The following is an 18131-nucleotide window of genomic DNA, read 5'->3' on the forward strand; positions in this document are numbered from 1 at the left end:
TTCATGACGCAAGTGATCAGGTAACACCATTTGTCGCAATTATAAGTAAATACGTCACAATCCCAAACCTGTTGAAAACAGCACGTATATTTTATGCCAGAAGAGCAGTACATTTTTAAATTGCAATATGTCTGGCAGCAACAGGAATTTCAGATCTGTTGAAAACATTTTCCTTCATGTTACCTAAAACCTCTGTACTGTAACGCTTAACTGGCAATGAGGTAATTTATTCTCAGTTTTTGCCTAAAGGCTAAATTACATTTTTTTTAAAAAATTTCAATACCGCGTGTTCGCCACAGCATCAGTTTGTTCGAACTCAATATGCGGAATGTCTGGAACAGTTAGTGCGAAGTCAATGTTACTTTTCTTGGCCGTTGTGGTTTTGTCGCTCGGTTTCCACTTCTCTGAGATAGATTTCAGCAAAGCATTTGGAAAGAAATATGTTCTTCACAACATCACAACGTCAACACCGAAGGTGACCTTGCTTTGCGTGGTCAAGTGTTTATTGTGGTGGATTTTGTTTCCAACAATAAAATATAATTTAACCTAAACCCTATACCCTGTAAACTATTTACGGATTAGACTTGGTTTGAAGCTGGTGTTGAGGCGTTGTTGTGTTTTATGCTTAGAATAATACAAAGTCGAAAGCTTTGCGATATCGATAAACTGTCCTGAAAAACCTTGTGTGCAAATCAGCGACGTCGCTATTGCGAAACACAGCGTCAATACAGCTTTGGTTGCCTGACAAAGTTGCGATCTTGTGCACCAGTGTATATGTTGACTACAATCAGCCGGTAGAGCGTAGGGCCTGGTTAGCCCCGGGCCATGAGTTTAAACCTCACCGAGAGCTTGATTTTTCTGATCTTACTCCGACCATGTAGGCTGCAATGCCTTGACTGCGAAGCCTGTAAACATATTTATCTCCATACCATAGATGTAAGCACCAAGCAATGAACTGCGGTTGCCTGAAACATTACTGCGTTGTAAAACCTAGAGTTACGAAAGCAAACATGACTCTGTTCCTACAAAATCAACCGGTTCAAATAGAAATTGTTTTATCATAAAATTGATCAAGTACTCAAGTAAATCAAGTAAACTTAGTTATTGTCAGTGAAACTTTAAGTTACGAAAGCAAACATGACCCAGTTCCTACGAAACCAACCGAGGCTAACGCATGGAAAAACTTATCAAAGTTTTATCACAAAATTGAGCAGGTACTGTTTCTTTTTCAGGTGGTAATATTGATGTGGTACCAAGTGTCCGGAAAGCGGATCGAAGATTCATTGATAGAAGGTTGCAGTGAATGTCTACTCACGGAGAATCGGTCAAAGGTCATAGTTGTTGCAGTTGTAATTTTGTATCTGTACAGTATATAATTTTTAATTAATCTGTTCTTCTTGCACAGTTTAAAGTAACTTTTATTTACCGACGTCCCACCTGCTACTCAGATAGGCTTCCTGAACGTTACAGTAACATAGTTCTTCATTTATTTTTAGTTGGTGGAACCAGGAGTCAAAGTGGTGTTGATGCATTTTAGTCATATCAAGCTTGAAGATATGCCAAAGACAAGGTTTGTTGCCTGGTTTTATGCTTGTTAACAGCGCAACAATTGCATATGAAACATGCATGTTCGATTTCTGGTTGCAAAGCACGCAAAGCTTTTTTGGTTGCAAAGCACGCAAAGCAAGTTTCACTCCAAAGTGAACAGTTATATTGTATCAATTGGCTTCCAAAATTGGTTTAAAAGTTTTAGGATAGCAAAATATTCCAGGTAGGCTACCAATGCAACCACATGAAAAGAACACATTTACATGGGCGGTCTTTTTTTAATGTGGAATTGTTATTCGCATTAGGTAATTTTGCATTCTAGACGGAAAGACCATATATATGTGTGGTGGGGTATGGAGAGTCCACTAACCTTACGGAATAGACACAACAACCTGACAAACTTAGACGGTATTTTTAACATGTCTATGACGTACAGGTAAGTTTTTGTTTCTATGAGGCAAAACTATAATCATTTTGTTAAGCCACAGAAGTAAATCTAGGCAAAAAAATAAAACTCGACGATGAGGTTCACAGGCTTCGCAGCCAAGGCATTGTAGCCTAGCTGGATCAGCCACTTTTCCCGACAAGTCAGAGCGAGATCTAAAAAATCAAGCTCCCGGTGAGGTTTGGACTCGCGACCCTGGGCTAACCAGGCCCAACGCTCTACCAACTGAGCTACAGGAGCTCAGTGGCTTCACGGGGTATATTGTGGCCAAGGTACACTGGTGCGCAAGCGCACAACTTGTCAGGTCACCTTCACATGCGTAGAGGATCTCCACCAAACCCGACGATGCTTTTCAAAAGTTGCCCGCTACTTTATCTTCAACCCAATCCGTCTGTAGAGCAGTTGACGGTTTGTTGATCACGTGATAAACCAACAAGTTACACAAGACTGAATACATCGCGTGGAGAACGTTTATCGCTTGGCAACCGTTAGTCAGTAGATCAAAAAACAATTGACTATACATTTTGAAATAACATGCACTGACGAATGCGCATAACTAATTAATACCCTGATTCAAAGCGAATTAGGAGATTCCGAACGCTAATGACGTAAACTGTCTGTTTGTGACCAATGTTAAATGCGATGCCCTAGGCAGTGCTTTTTAACCTTTTTGAAGACTATCCGCACTTTTCTGTGGCACAAAAGTTTCATCCGCTCAATGCGGCCAAACGCATAAACTGTTTGTTTAAAGAACTCCAGCATGTACATAACTAATACTAACATCCAGGCGGAATGATAAATTGCCCTTTCTTGAAACCTAACGACGATTAAAGGGAAAGGATTAGTGTTGACTCGATTTGCACGTAACCGAATATGAAAAATTCTTAGACTTAAAAGCGTATATTTATTGGACGATTGTCATCCGCACCGTGTTAGCTATCCGCACAATATTTTCATATCCGCACCAGCGCAGATGGCCCGCATGTTAAAAAGCAGTGCCCTTAAAGCAGTTGCTGCGATGCCACAAAAAGTGAAGATATTTTAAAATATTTATTTTAAAGATAACAATAACTAAAATGCATCTTGACAACTTACTTAAATGACAGAACACATGTTAATTGAATATTATGTAGCCTGGTTAACACAGAAAGTTTATTCCACAGAAGAGACTCAGACGTCTGGAATCCTTACGGAACCTTTCTTGAATCCTACATGAAAATAAGTCCAGTCGGCCATGCCATGACTGAGAAACAGTTGAACGATTTTATCAAGGAGAAAACACATCTCGCTTTGTGGGTGGTTTCAAACTGCCGCACAAATAAGGGCGCGATCGATCGGCGAAAATACGTGGGGAGAATGGTGAGAGGCGGTTTAAACTTGACCTACGGAGGAGGATGCGCCGGCGACAAAGTCAGACGCAGTTACAACTATTCAAAATACAAGTTCTACCTGGCGTTCGAGAACAGCTGGGGTTGCAGAGATTACATTACTGAAAAGTTTTGGAAGAACTCTCTCACAGCCGGGACAGTCCCTGTTGTCATCGGCGCACCGAAGCGTGACTACGAAGCAGTGGCTCCCCCGAATTCGTTTATTTACGCTCATGATTTCGCCACGCCCGAGGAGTTGGTGAAATATTTGCGTTATTTGGACATAAATCACGATGCCTACAAGAGATATCTGCGTTGGACGACACTCGACGTTTCGCGAGTTCCCACTTACCGAAAAAGTGACAAACTATGCAGTTTGTGCAAGATTGCGCAGCGTGTCGAAAAATTAACAAACAGCGAGTCTAGTTTATCAACCTCGTTGTCAGCTTCCAACTTTTCAGTCGCCAAGTGGTTTTACGGAACGGAAAACCAGGCCTGTTTCTTGTGAAATTCCTTGTTTTATTTCTAAGCAAAATTATGTGCATCACGGCATTTTTTTTTATATTTGCAGTAAATTTTTATCTTAACAAACTATTTAAAAAAAGTTGGGAATGCGCGGCGCAAAATATATGTAGCCTACATAAAAACTTTTCTGAATCGTAAATCCCTTGCTAGATAGGCAAGGGCAGTTGCTTGGGTTAATGAAAGCATGTTTCGGGTAGTTTAGTGTTGTATTGGGGGTTTAAGTCAACTAGTCCATTGGTGTAGGTTTTATTGATAGTCGCCGTAGCAGCACTTTCATATGTCCGTTTATTGTTTGTGACTTTTACCTGCCGTTTGATGGAAATACCGACATGCGGTCTTCTGCAATAATGCAAAGTTTGGAATCTAGAGTACAAAAATCTTCCTACTTTTGCATTCTCAAACAAAAACAATTGTAACGAGATGTGTCTGATTTCAGTAGTGCAAGACCAATATGTCAAATAAACTGAAGAATTCCTGTTTTCAAGGCCCTCTGCAATAATGCACCTGCTTTCTCGGTGTTGTGAATTATATAGTTAGAAAAAAGTTCACCTGGAAGATCTTATGGCCTACAGGCGGGCATAAACAACCCTGGTGGTTTGCTTAGACAATTATTCAGCAACTAACTTTGGTGCTTTTGTGTGGAGGAGAGATGGACCTTGCATTGAACCATAATAGAAAACTCAATTGTAAATTTGTTGCTTTACGTCTTCCTTTTGTTGTGACTATCAAAATACAAAGTGGGCATTTCCCGCCGGCGAAACTTATTTTAATAGAAATACCAATATGCGTCCTTCAAAGAAAAGTTTCCTAAAAGATCCACAATCGAAACTTTTGAATTGACTAATTTATACAAATAGCCGCGAGGGCATTGCATTAACTTTTGAAACAATCATATTAATGTCATAAAAAATGGAATATTTATCCAAACGTTTGGACCACCCGTGTTTGTATTGCATTTTTGTGCACACTTGCCAGTAGGAAGAGAAAATTAAACAATTGCCTATTCTACAACACGCATCCTGAATAAGATACATCTTTTGTAATGTGCTACGATTATTATATTCATTGAGCTAATCGCAGAATCGTTCCCACTCGTCAAAATCCTGACCATCGCCTCGAAATCCTGACCACGGGCAAGGAATTGGTTCTTGTTTCTAAAATTGAAGAAATACTTTACTCCACAGGAAATATGTCTCACATAACTTTATAAATTGTAAAATCCTTTCTCTTTTTTCAAACATTTTTAGACTTGCACTCGCACAGTTTGTTGCGTTTGAGATTAACCACAAAACTTTCTACAGATTTCTATCATCAGGCTATGCAAGAGAAAATCTAAGTCATTTATCTTTCTGTTGCTTATTGTTTTATGTTACATTTCGCCAGCAATTCGGCATCGTCATTATCACTTATTCAAATAGACTGTTAGGAGATTCCTGCATATTGTAAGAGAACAGTAATATCAACTGAACATAAAAAGTATAATCACATTATGAATTATATTTAAAATTGTTTTTAGCATAGGTTCAATGTAATCCACCTCTTTCTCCCACAGACAGAACATTTTTGATCCAGGGTTTGCTCGATGGGATCGAAGTTCTGTCGAAATACAATATGCGTTTGACTACAAAATAAATATAAAGTTAGTCACCGAACACTTTACAAAATTGTTATTGCTGTTTGGTTTTGTTAATCTGTTCACGCCTTTCGTTAGAGTTGACACAAAATTTTAGTTTTGATAAAGCATTGTACAAACGAGCAAGAATTTACAAGATAACTGAAAACAGGCACAAACCTGGCACATTGCTGAGGCATAATTTCCATGACAATGAATTGACATCAAGGGCATACAGTTGATTGTTGTTCCTACAAAAGTATTACAAACTTGTATGTAAAGTCTAGTTCCATTGTAGTAACCATTAAACTTACTCCCCGTAAACAACAATTTCATGATCAGAAACCAGACATGACGAAGCATACGGCAAGGGTATTGGTGAAGGATTCAAGATTGTCCAGGTTCGAGCGTTGGGTCCTGACAAATATTCACAACTATTCAAGTTTCTTCTCCCGTCAACACCACCTTAACACACAAAAAATAAACCTTAGACAATAGAGCATACATGTGTACATCAATATTTATATACGTCTTGTGTGTGTCACTTATCCATTAAAATTTTGTTTTAAGTTTCTTAAAAATACTGGCAACAATACTTTTACCAAATACAAAAATTCTTCGATCCACAACAATCGCTGCAAAATGTGCCCTTGCTTCATTTAACATTGGCCCTTTGGTTTGTTGAAATGTTTTCAGGTTTATAAAATTGACATTCGACATCGCTTCGTTTGGTAGATCCCTTTGTATGTGTACCATACGTGGATGTACTGGGAAGACCCCTGTAGATGACACTATTTTTTGCCGACCTCTTATTCTCAAGTTGGTACTAGAAGATAATGAAGTGGGTCCTTCATAAAGTGATCATTTAAAATCTTTTATTTCATTTTGTAAACTTGATTTACGCTAAAACTGTGTTTTTGTTTTCCGGTGGAATAGCAATTAACAGTAATAAGCAAAAGTCTTTTTGCTATCGGGTATATTTAAGTTGATGATAAAACCAAATAATCGGATCTTACCCTGTGGTGTATGTTTACCCCCAATCAGACAAACACAATCTGTAAGCAAGTACAGTTTTGTTTAATTTGCAAATATATGCTCAACCCAGTTTACCGTCTATGATGACACAGCAAGCTGCAATTGCGATGTTTTGTCGTTGTATGTTTGATACTATTGCAGATTGTCCATTGACAAACCTTTCCAATTGATGAACAGCTTGTCCATTACTATTATGGCCACCAAGTATGTACAGAAAACCTATCAATATTTTTCAAATTGAGTGTATAGTAATATTTTATAGTTGACTGAATTTTGGAAGTTCGAGTAGTTAATTTTAATCCTGCCAAAATGACAACATAAAACTTAGACATACAACACTTTTCAATTATAGTAACATGCCTTGATAAGAAACAGCTGTTGCATAAGCTCTAGGAAATTGCAAGATTCCTTCATCAGTCCATTTATTTCCATCAAATGAAATAATTGTTCTCAATACTTTTCCCTGTTTTTTGCCTCCACAAAACATGATCTTGTTTTGATACATTGCCATTGCACTGTCAACACCCACATAATATGTAGACTCGTTTTCCTTTAATAAACATGTCTGAGAAATATGACCAGCAACACAAATATTCCTTCTTACATTACAGTTTTCTTCAAAAAATTCATTTACCTTAAATACTGTTAATATATTTGCAAAAACATTAAATATTTAGATTTATGCAAAGCAATACAACTGGAAAATTAAACTATCAACAAATCAAGGAAAAATCTTTCACCTCAAAGGATGAAAAAGATTTCGTCAGTGGTGTCCTTTTAATTGCGTTGTTTGGAGTTAAAAAATATAACATTTTCGCTGTAATAAAAAAAACTGAACTTTTTGTTTTGTATTGCTCCCATTGTTTCCATTTTTCGTGTACCTTCACCTGTGACATTCGCTCTTTGTTTTTGCCTTTCAAATGCATTTGTTTCCAAGTGAAAATGCATTGCATCCTCAATTAAATCCCTACATTTTGTCTCTTTCAGGACCATTTTCTAGGGCAAAACAATGTTCATTGTCACATGTTACCCTACTATGTTAATATTGGTATATTACTCATACATTCTTTCTGATTATGTTGGCCAAGAACGGCCTAGATACAAGTTGAAGTCTGATTAAACTAAAAAGCTGCAAAAAGTGATTTTGCCTGTTTGCCAAATTGTGATTCGTCCAGGCTACAACAGCATTAAACAAATCATCCTCTGATTTCACCTGACAAAGTATGTACATGGCATTAAAATGTCAAGCTATTAAATTAGATACAATCTATGCACTCACCTCAATGTCATCTGATTGAAGATACATTTTGAATTCATACTGGGGCAATTCAAGAAAACTCTTTGATTTCAATATTTCACTGAAGTTTTTGTAAATGCAATCCTTTGCATGAGAATGAAGAGAAGACAGGGAATATATTTCACCAATATTTTTAAGCTCCAATGAGTTATGTGGATGAACAGACTCTATAAGGTAGTCATCAATGATCTCCAATAAATCTGTTGACAACATTTTTTTAGTTTATTTAAATCAATGAGAAATTTGTAATGCACATTTTACTTTTCATTTGAAACATTGAAGCTGCCTTTAATACATTATAAACATTTTCGGATGTAAGTTCAATTTTTCCAGAATACATGAAGTCCAAAATATTGTTTACAGCTTCAGATGTCACATCATGTAGTTTCACACTGTCTGCATACTTTTCTTGCATCTGAGACACAAACATAATTTATTACAAACACAAGCTATGCTTTCTGTGTTCAGTTTCTCCATACATTGGTGCTGAACATGGTTGCAAAGTAATCACTACTTGCTGCAAGAATATTTTTGTGAACTGGAAACCTCTTGCTTTCCACAATTAGCTCCAAATCACATAGAAACCTTTGATTTCTTTGTCTATAAAGTTCAATAGTAATTTTGATGAAGTAAACTATGGTGTTGTTTTGTATAATAAAATCTTTGTCAATTTGAAGATTCAATCATATAAATCTTTTGTTCTTAAATCAGTTCCTTTTTTATATTTAAAAACTTAAATGATTCAAAATGCTGTATGACATATAATTATAGTAACATACATCTTTAGCGAATTTATAAAATGGTAACTTATTTATAAAACTCACTTGTTAAGATTTGTCAGGCATTTTATTGGAAAATCTCCGATGGAAATTGTTTTTTTGTCACTCATGTTCGTTTAAAATATGTGGATTTCCACTAATAAATTATATTGCATGTTCCTAAAAACATGTTCGATCTTTTTTAAAGAAACAAATATGCACAAAAACGATACATTTTATTCCGATGACACACATTGCAGTGTTACTGCGCAAAACGATTGCTATAAAGTTTGATTTCGTTCATAACAAGTGTACTTTGTTTGGCACATGTATAACGTTGGTTATTTAGCCTCAAACAACCAAAATCGGAAACATAGACAAATGCAATAGCAGCGAAAAATTGGTATTTATCCCCCAAAACAAATAAGGTGTATTACCTATATATTGCTTTGTGCGATAAACACGACGCATTGTTCTTTCTTAACTGCTGTAATATTACCAAAATAGTGAAACCATTCTTTCGCTGGTGGGAATGCCCCTGTTTACGACATAAAGCAGTGTTTGCAGGAACGTCACGTGTGCAAAAAGCAAACACTCCGACTCCTATAACTACCACAAACATTTGCCACTGCGACTTTTAATTAGAATAAAAACAAACAATATTGCATAACTTAGATTACAACATATGACGTTTAATGCGGCGACGAGATTTTTCTTCTCCCCACTTGTCTTAGTCTCCGCTTTGTCTTAGTCCGTGTTTAGCTTATTCTTTCCTTAGCTTATGGCTGTGGCGATATTTATAACGTAGTCGAAAAATCGAAAAATGAACATTAAACCCAAAGAAGATTTTCATATGTCAGAGATTTACCCATATGTCAGGAAGAAGCGAAGCGATTACCCCAAAATACCATATGCGTATGTACTCGACGTAATTATAATTTGGCACAAAAAATAACATTGAATAACAAAGTTTTGATGCATGTTTCCCAAACGGTGGTAAGAGAGCACCTTTCAGTAGTTTGCGGATATAGCTCCAATTTGAAAAATAAAAAAAAACCTTTGATTTTTTTGCCTATAAGGCAAATAGTCATTTTGAAGTAAACTATGGTGCTGTTGTGTATTTTAGTCTTAAAGTAGTTTCCTTTTTTATTTTTGAAACTGAAATGATTCAAAATGCTGTAAGACATATAATTAGAGTAAAATCTACATCTTTGGCGAATTCAAGAGTATTTACAGATTTTTCAAGCATTTTATTGGAAAATCTCCGATGGAAATTGTTTTTTGTCACTCACATTTGTTTAAAATATGTGGATTTCCACGATTAAATTATATTGCATTTCCTAAAAACATGTTCGATCGTCTTTAAAGAAACAATTATGCGCAACGACTATATATTTCATTTCGACTTAACACTTAGTTTCGACCACATACAACGATTGCTTTAATCTTGATTTCGTTCATAACATGTGTGCTTTGTTTGGCACATGTATGACTATGGTTATTCAGCCTTCAAACAACCAAAATCGTTGCTATTTCATAACAATGAGTTTTGGATCATGAATTAACCGTCATTTCACTGGATATCAAACTTCATTGCGTAAGACGCGTTTAGAAATTGGCGCCACTTGGCCTACTAATGATAAATATATCACGATAATTTGTTCCATTGTTTATAATAGTTAGTCGCAGATTTTTTCCCTCTATGTTCACAGTTGTTAATTCAATTAAAGTCTATGTAAAACTACATGATAGACTTCCTAATTACACATGTGGAGAGAATATCAAATTGCGATCCATAAGCGTATAGTTTCGGAACACAAAATTAAGCTGCCTCATAGGCTACGTTTCGCAACCTTTTAAAGCCAGATAGGTAACATGAGGTTATAGCGTCTTGTATTGTTTGCTTAAACATGGAGTTATTTGCATTGTAAATTAAACCAGTCATGTTAAGTAATGCGATCTGCTGCTCTGGAACTAATTAGGCACGTTCATTACGAACCACCAAAGTTGCTTATTGGAGTTGGTCCTAGAGGAATGTTATGCAATGTTGACGTATATCATAGTCCCACTCATATTCCCGTTTTCTAGAAACCACGTGATACTCTCCAGGCTGTAAAATCAGACAAACCGAACACACCACAACCTTCTTCAAAATGACGTTCTGCAAGTGTGATGCATTTACCAAGGGTCTAGCTGTCTTCACCAGAGGACCAAAACGCGTGCGCGTTCTGTATGAAAGTTAAAATCAAATGCAACGAAAGTCAACATCACCATGTTTGTTCATCAATCAGTGCTTGCCTTCCTCATTACCGTCGCTTTTCGTTTGGTGTTCGGATGGAGGTTGAGCTATTTATCCAAGCATGCAGCAGGTGTTTTTTCTATTCGCGACTGGTGATGTTTGTTTAATATATTTTCGACAAATCCAGGTTTTTGCGAGGAGTACAATCAGCAATATAAAAATTAATCTTTTACCTCTCTCTTTTTTTGGTTCACAATTGCTAAAATTTTATCCATATCCACGTGAACCGTTCACCAGTAAAAGAAACTCTGCCCTATAAGTGATGACACAAGATTCATTTCCAATGTTGTTTGGATGAAGTTTATTGCTATTTCATTTTTTTTTCAAATTATTTTAACCAGAGTGTGTAGATAAGGTGGTGAAATTAACATAAGAACATAATTGTGACAATTTCTTGTTTCCTTTTTTTCACAAAAATCCGCCCCATTCATTCGAAAATCTTTATGCAGAATCCGTTTTTAGCCTGAAGAGTTTTGATCCCTTCAGAGCATTTCCGAGTTTGCAGATTTTTTTGCCTGGAATGAATCTCTATCGGATTTTGTTCAGATATTGACAAGGATTAACATGCTTACCATGACACACTGCTATCTCGTCTTTCCACTCTTGTGTCTCCGAATCAAAGCACTGCAGCTGATCAGTATTACTGCAAACAATTGCACATGTGGAGGAACATATTCAATCCGAAAAGCTCTTACCCTCCAAGTATCAGGATTTTGTTTACACCAAGTAAACAGGCCGATGTTACACCAAGGTTTATTGATTGGTTTGGCAAACGCGTCCATCTTAAATTTTGAATATTGTAGCCATCAATATAATCCATGTACTCAACAGTGTTGACATAAGCATCATTTGCCTTTCCACCTTAAATTTTGTGTTTTAAATTTGTAAAACTAGACAGCGTGTCAGGCCTGGATTTAATTTCGTTTGTATTTCTACATATACTTATATATTTACGCACAGTTATTTGTTATAGAGTTGTGGCCTAAAAATTGTAATTATGCAGTACAAACAGGAACCAGGCAACTGTCATCAACCATAACACACACACAAGTACAGTTAAAAGCATAGTGCATATTCGGCCAAATTTACCCTTCACATAATTTGGTTTTAATTAAGAAAGTAGGACAAAAATATGAAAATTTGCTTCTTTGAATTTACCGAAAAGATTATTTCACACTTCAATCAAAAAAGGGTAATATATGACTTTAAGAGTTAAAAGGATACCGCACACGTAGATTCGGTTTCCAACTGCACATGCACCGAATTCCCCTCTTGTGCAATTTAATTTACATCCATGAAACGCTTTTGAAGTTTGCATGTTATACTGGCTTGTAATATTTGTCGAATTTGAATTTTTTTTGACGTGTCGACCTCTATTCCAATCGTTGTAATCCATATCGTAATCAATTATAGTTTCTAAATTTAATCAACTGATGTTCAACTTGTCCATATGTCAACAAACCATGGATTGCAAGCTGACCTAGTTGATAAAAGTGCAGTTGCTGAAAAAGTGTAAATTTTTGGTAATCTCAATATAATAATACCTTGTGCTTGTTTTGCTTGTGCATACCCCCCAATAAGAAAGATATTTTCTGAAGAGAAAAGCTTCTTAAAAATACAAGAAACAAAATTAACTCAATTCAATAGTAAGGTGAACCTCTAATTGTAACTGAAGAAGGGGAAACTCTTGCATATTGTGACCTGAAGTTGGGACAGTTCTCACATTTTCCATCAACAAACATTTATGTGTTGAGCTCCACACTCCCATTGTTTTCTCCACAGAGTATGTAGATTTTTCCTGATGTAAAACATGATAAAATAGACTCATTAGAGCATCAAAAGTAAAGGATTGTTCATAAAAATAAACTTTAGCTAAGAGAAAAGTCTTGTAATTTTTAATTATAAGGATTGTAACTTACATTTTGTGTATAAAACAGTATAAATGGCATGTTGATTACAAACGTGATTTTATATTTTAGGTAAGTTTCAGACATGGCCACTGTTTTGATTTGCCAGGTCTCATCAGTGCATATTTAATATTTTTTTAATTTGTAAATTGGAACATGCCCCTTGTAGACACTGCAGTTGCATTTGCTCTTGCATGCAGCAAATTTCCTTCATTTTTCCACACTTTGCCATCAAATGAGATAATCGAGGTTGTTGCAACATTTAAATTCGGATCTGAAAATCCACCAAAGAAAAACACTTTGCCTTGGTGCAACACGACAGCACTTGCATAACTCACATCCATTGAAGGCTGTTTAATCTTAAAAGACAATTAATTTTTGGCCCCAAGCAAACCAATAACAAAGCCAAGCAAAGCAATAAGTGATGTACAATTTAAATTTATGTAGTCCAAACATATTTTAATGACATATAAGTGATTTTAAATTTGAATAAATGATAGAAAATGTTTACCTTTTTCACAGAAGTTTGGTTGCCAATTATTAACTGTTGTATTTCATTATCTGGTGTAAGCAAACAGATATCACAACTTCCTGTCCAAAAACATATGATATTAGAAATTGAATGCGCACGTTAATTAATGAAAAAACGAAACCCGAAGCGAAATTCAAAACTATTTTAGGCCCAATATAAATCTGTTGAACTGCCTAGTAAAACATCTATTATCATTAAAAAGAGAAAAAAAAATTACTAAAAAGAGAAAAAAAAACAGTAATTTTGGAATAGCAGTGTATATATTGTATTTGTGTCTTTAAGATTTTCAAAACAGTAGAATTATACCTGAACGTATATTACCACCAATTTTACGCAATTGTATCAAAGTAAAGAGTGAAAAGAACTTTTTTTCCCTGTTTTCTAAATCATGATTTGTCCAAGCAGCTAAGGCTGTAAACAAATCATCCTCACAATCCACCTAAACACAAACTCACACTATGGTTTCCTACTGCATATCAACCAATAACTGTAAAGGGAACAGAAAACAAATAGAAAATTTACAAAATAACATATATTATAATTAAAAAATAAGTGCCTAGAAAACTCTGAAAGATCCACTCACTAGGATTTTATTTGATTTCAAATAAACTTTGAGGTCATCATCAGATAGTTCCAGAAATTTTTTGGACAAACAAACTTCAACAAAATTGTCCAGAATACATTCCAATGTCTTTTCTTGAAGGGAATTTAAAGAGAATAACTCACCGATTTTCTTTAACTCTAGTGAATTTGTAGGATCCACAATCTCAAGCAGATATTCATCGATAATTGTCAACAAATCTGGAACATACAAAATAGTGCCTAAACAGAAACAAGACATGAAGATTACCATTTTTGTTGTTGCTCATGCCATGTTAATTGTAAAATTGTTGTTTCACTACTCTTAAGTATTTTTTTTGTATCACCATCGTGCCATGACATTTTTCAAATTACAACCAACGTTTTTTACCTATTGTTTACAGTTATTATTCAATAATATGTGCGAATTTAAGTCTAAATTTATTCAGAAGTTGGTGATTGGGCATATTTTTGTGCAAAGGAGCAGTGTGTTTTTTGTGACTTATTAGGTGGTCTAACATTGTCTGCAAGAGAAAAAAAACTTTGCGCCGGTGGGACATCTTTTGATGGATGTACAGATATGTGGCTTTAAGCACTAAGTTGTCAGTGGCAGATATTATTTATGATTACTTGTCATTTGCATCATTGACGCTGCTTTTAACACTTCCATTACATTATCCATGGAGAGTTTTATTTGTCCTGAATACACAAAATCAATAATCTGCTCCATTGCTTCTGGCTGGACTTCATTTAGTTCAACAGTTTCTGCATATTTCTCTTTCATCTAAAATAAAACAATTCATAATCACATTTATAAAATATCAATGGCAATATTTTATAAGCTAATATTCCTTGGTGGTATGAGCACCTGAGTTGATAGCCTTTATTGGTGCCCAAGCCATTCTGTTTGCGTCCAATATTCATCTGCATAGTTGTTTTTAGAGCAGAATACACATGATTAAATTTTGGTACAAAAACAAGCAAAAAACATGTGTTCCTGCATGAAATTAACATTACTTACATTTGTTCGAAACATGGTGGCAAAATAATCACTGCTTGCTGCAAGAACATTTCTATGAGCTGGAAATTTCTTGCTTTCCACAATAAGCTTAATGTCACACAGAAATCCTTCTTCCCTTTGCCTGGATAAAGGTTTGGATTAGATTCTCTGTAGTGGTTTAGGGTAGGTAAGTTTTTGCAACAGTTCAAAACATTGTGATTCCCAAATTCTATGTGGTAACCCACTGAACTGAAAATCATACCAATAACATTTATGTATGTAATTAGAAAAAAAAGTAACAAATAGTTTCTTAAGATACTGCCATAAAATGAAAAAAATCAAACCTGTTCATATTTGAAAGACAATCAGAGGGGAAATCTTGAATAGTCAAAAGCTTTTCGTGGCTCATTATTGTTTACAAGTACACAAGCACTAAAAGACTCCAAATAATCTTTCAAACTGCGCTACCAACAAATATCAATTGACAGGGTGCAGGACCACGCATGTTCATTGCAAATATTTAATTAAAGTTTCCCTTTTTTGTTATACGTAACACTGAAACAAAGACAAATGCAATAGCAGCCAAAAATTGTTTTTATCTTTTCATAGAAATACCAATATGCGTCCTTAACATGGCTTGTGTAATTTACAATGCAAATAGTTCCGGGCTTGGGCCAACAATACAAGACGTTTTGGGTACATTTTGAAAGACACGCAAGAATACCAATGCGAAACTTAGTGAATTTACGCCCAAACGCTCAGGCAGAACTGAACAAAACCAAAGAACTGAGGTGAGCACAGTACAGCTGCGCTGCCCTGCCTCGCCTAAACGCACACGGAAAGTTCCATTATTTAAACCGAAGAGAAACAAAGAGATCAAAGTGTCAGCGAACAGTTAACAAAGACGCACACTTACAATGAAGGACAAAACAATATCACACGAAGGACACGAATCACGTGTATACACAACCGTTGCTATCGCTACACTTCGAAATGAAACACGCTTGACAAGACGCTACCTAAGAATGCCTTTACCGATAACACAGTGGAAAGAGATTCCGAACAATGACAAACTGGCCATGCAAACCTAAGTCCATGAATGCAAACGTTGATATGAAACGCAAAGTTACGTTACATCACACATGTTGAAAGAATATCATTTTGCGATCCATATGCGAAGATTCTGAACAAAATATTAAGCGGCTACGTTTCGCGACCTTTTGAAGCTAGATAGGTAACATGGGGTGTAGAGTCTTGTATTGTTGGCCCAAGCCCGGAACTATTTGCATTGTAAATTACACAAGCCATGTTAAGGACGCATATTGGTATTTCTATGAAAATTTGTTTTGGTGCTGGGAAATGCCCACCGTGTCGCAAAGCAGTTATGCATTTAAGTTAAATTTATGGTTGAATGATTGCACATGTGCGTGCTGTTGTCATGGCGAATTTTAGGGTGTTTGGGGCAGTTTTAGTGGGGTTTTGGGCTATTTCAATTAGGTAGTTACTTGCTGGTGGGTGCTGCTGAAAATTATGTTGAATATGGAGCAAAAAAATCAGGCTGTATTTGTGGAAAAAATGAATCGTTTAAGTGTCCAATCATTTGTGATTTTATGAAAGATCCATCTCATATCTACAAATTTTGATCAAAATTAGTCTTAATGGTTTAGCCACCCCCATAGGGCCATTTGCCCCTTGGTTACTCAGTATTTTGGTTAAAACAGCAACAAAAAATGGAACTGGATTTTGCAGAAAAAAGAATCGTTCAACTACCCACTCATTTGCATTTTTATGTAAGTTCCAACTCTTCTCTTTGCAATGGCATCAAATTTAGTTGCTGAAAAAGTGTCAAAGCCCTTTCCCCTGGGCTGGGTATACCCCCTGTTGGTCATATGATCTTCCAGGAGGCCCAACAAGTCCTTGCTCTGTACAGTCTCATCCAGGAGCAAAATTTTTTTTTCAACTTTGAAGAATTTTAGGTCGCTATGTAAGTCACAAGACCCATCAACGGTCATTGGGAAACAAGCGGAACAGTCGCTAGATGCATTACAGCGGAGGGCCTTGAAAACAGGATTTCTCCAATTTAATTCCCATATAGGTCCTTAAGTAATGCCATCTGCTGTTATGAAACTAATTAAGCACGTTCATTACTAATCAGCAAAGCTGCTTCTAGGAGTTGGTCCTAGAGGAATGTTATGCAATGATGACGTATATCACAGTCCCACTCGTATTCCCGTTTTCTAGGAATCACGTGATACTCTCCAGGCTGTAAAATCAGACAAACCGAACACGCCACTTCCCTCCTTTCTGAAAATGACGTTCTGCAAACGTGATGCATTTACCAGCAGTCTTGCTGTCTTCACCAGAGGACCAGAACGCGTGCGCATTCTGCATTGGAGTTAAAATAAAACGCACCGAAAGTCAACATCACCATGTTTGTTTATCAATGAGTGCTTGCCTGCCTCATTACAGTCGCTTTTCGGTTGGTGTTCGGGTGGAGAATGCGCTGTAGGGTACTTAATGTCCCAATTTTCATTTTGACCCATACCTACTTTTTCTTCAGAAGATGCTATGTTCTCGTTAGTAAAGGTAAACCGGTCTGTGGTGAAAGAAAACAGAGCTTTGAGACTGCGTTGTTATATTTCTATCTCTCTCTCAAACCTCCTCAATCTTTATTGATTTGTCATTTAAATATACAGGAACGATATCAGCAAAGTCCCTTATTCCTACTCCCGGTAATCTGAAAACATTTTCATTTTAACTTACGCCCTTCAAGAGGAGGGCACACTTTTGCTATCATGGGCCCTACTCCACCTTTAACCAAGACAAAGGTAAATGACCCCCGAGTCAATTCATTTCGGGTTCATGCATATTTCTTCCGCCGAGGTTATCCAAATTGTCCATTTCATCCCCCTCTTTTTTAAGTTCAATTTTTCTGTCGCCTAATGTGACGGAAAACAAGAGTTGCGGGGACAGATCTGTGAAAAAATTGTCTGTCCATTATTCTTACTTTAGGATGACATACGGTTGGCATGGATTTGCACAGCTATCAATACGTGCTATTAATACGCAAGACAGAGTCCGTCAATAACTCTGATATGAAAATTTCCATTCAACTATTGTTAAACCGGTTATGTGGCAAAAAAGTTTACTACCCTTGCTCTATTTCTGTGAGAAAAGAATTTCTTAGGAAAAGTGTTTGAGACTACACGATTCTCTCTTTCTTTACT

The 18131-nt window shown here is 36.2% G+C and overlaps 3 protein-coding genes and 1 long non-coding RNA gene across 11 annotated transcripts; 1 reads left to right on the forward strand and 3 right to left on the reverse strand.

Annotated features, from left to right (window-relative positions):
• The first annotated feature begins 320 nt into the window (after positions 1–320).
• On the forward strand, positions 321–4073 carry LOC145890484 (alpha-(1,3)-fucosyltransferase 7-like). The gene is made up of 5 exons (XM_082981575.1): positions 321–475; positions 1233–1331; positions 1497–1570; positions 1871–1984; positions 3157–4073. The coding sequence occupies exons 1-5, from the start codon at positions 329–331 to the stop codon at positions 3866–3868; spliced, it is 1146 nt and encodes a 381-aa protein (XP_082837701.1). The 5' UTR covers positions 321–328; the 3' UTR covers positions 3869–4073.
• Positions 4074–4734: 661 nt separating this feature from the next.
• On the reverse strand, positions 4735–8786 carry LOC145890478 (kelch-like protein 12). Of its 2 annotated transcripts, none has more exons than XM_082981558.1 (15): positions 8654–8786; positions 8309–8429; positions 8091–8244; positions 7812–8029; positions 7596–7745; positions 7414–7528; positions 7273–7349; positions 6893–7082; positions 6608–6751; positions 6514–6552; positions 6100–6276; positions 5812–5962; positions 5678–5748; positions 5423–5481; positions 4735–5039 (listed from the first exon to the last, which is right to left on the reverse strand). In XM_082981558.1, exons 1-15 carry the CDS (start codon positions 8716–8718, stop codon positions 4956–4958), a joined length of 1815 nt encoding a protein of 604 aa, XP_082837684.1. In that variant the 5' UTR covers positions 8719–8786; the 3' UTR covers positions 4735–4955. The 2 variants fall into 2 exon arrangements, with proteins under 2 accessions (XP_082837684.1, XP_082837683.1); XM_082981557.1 differs by having other exon boundaries at positions 7273–7364.
• A 2394-nt stretch (positions 8787–11180) lies between these two features.
• Positions 11181–12246, reverse strand: LOC145889007 (uncharacterized). The gene is made up of 3 exons (XR_014399481.1): positions 11582–12246; positions 11459–11529; positions 11181–11401 (listed from the first exon to the last, which is right to left on the reverse strand). It is a non-coding gene; the product is annotated as an uncharacterized LOC145889007 (long non-coding RNA).
• Positions 12247–12278: 32 nt separating this feature from the next.
• On the reverse strand, positions 12279–15452 carry LOC145889006 (kelch-like protein 38). 7 transcript variants are annotated; one of them, XM_082979879.1, is made up of 11 exons: positions 15249–15452; positions 14926–15046; positions 14535–14688; positions 14052–14126; positions 13909–13982; positions 13632–13764; positions 13305–13384; positions 12954–13152; positions 12544–12684; positions 12431–12478; positions 12279–12366 (listed from the first exon to the last, which is right to left on the reverse strand). In XM_082979879.1, exons 1-9 carry the CDS (start codon positions 15311–15313, stop codon positions 12629–12631), a joined length of 957 nt encoding a protein of 318 aa, XP_082836005.1. In that variant the 5' UTR covers positions 15314–15452; the 3' UTR covers positions 12279–12366; positions 12431–12478; positions 12544–12628. The 7 variants fall into 7 exon arrangements, with proteins under 7 accessions (XP_082836005.1, XP_082836003.1, XP_082836004.1 ...); XM_082979877.1 differs by having other exon boundaries at positions 13909–14126; XM_082979878.1 differs by having other exon boundaries at positions 12806–13152; positions 13909–14126.
• Between the last annotated feature and the right edge of the window lie 2679 nt (positions 15453–18131).

This window comes from Ascidia mentula, chromosome 2 (assembly GCF_947561715.1).
Source record: "Ascidia mentula chromosome 2, kaAscMent1.1, whole genome shotgun sequence".
NCBI lineage: Eukaryota > Metazoa > Chordata > Ascidiacea > Phlebobranchia > Ascidiidae > Ascidia > Ascidia mentula.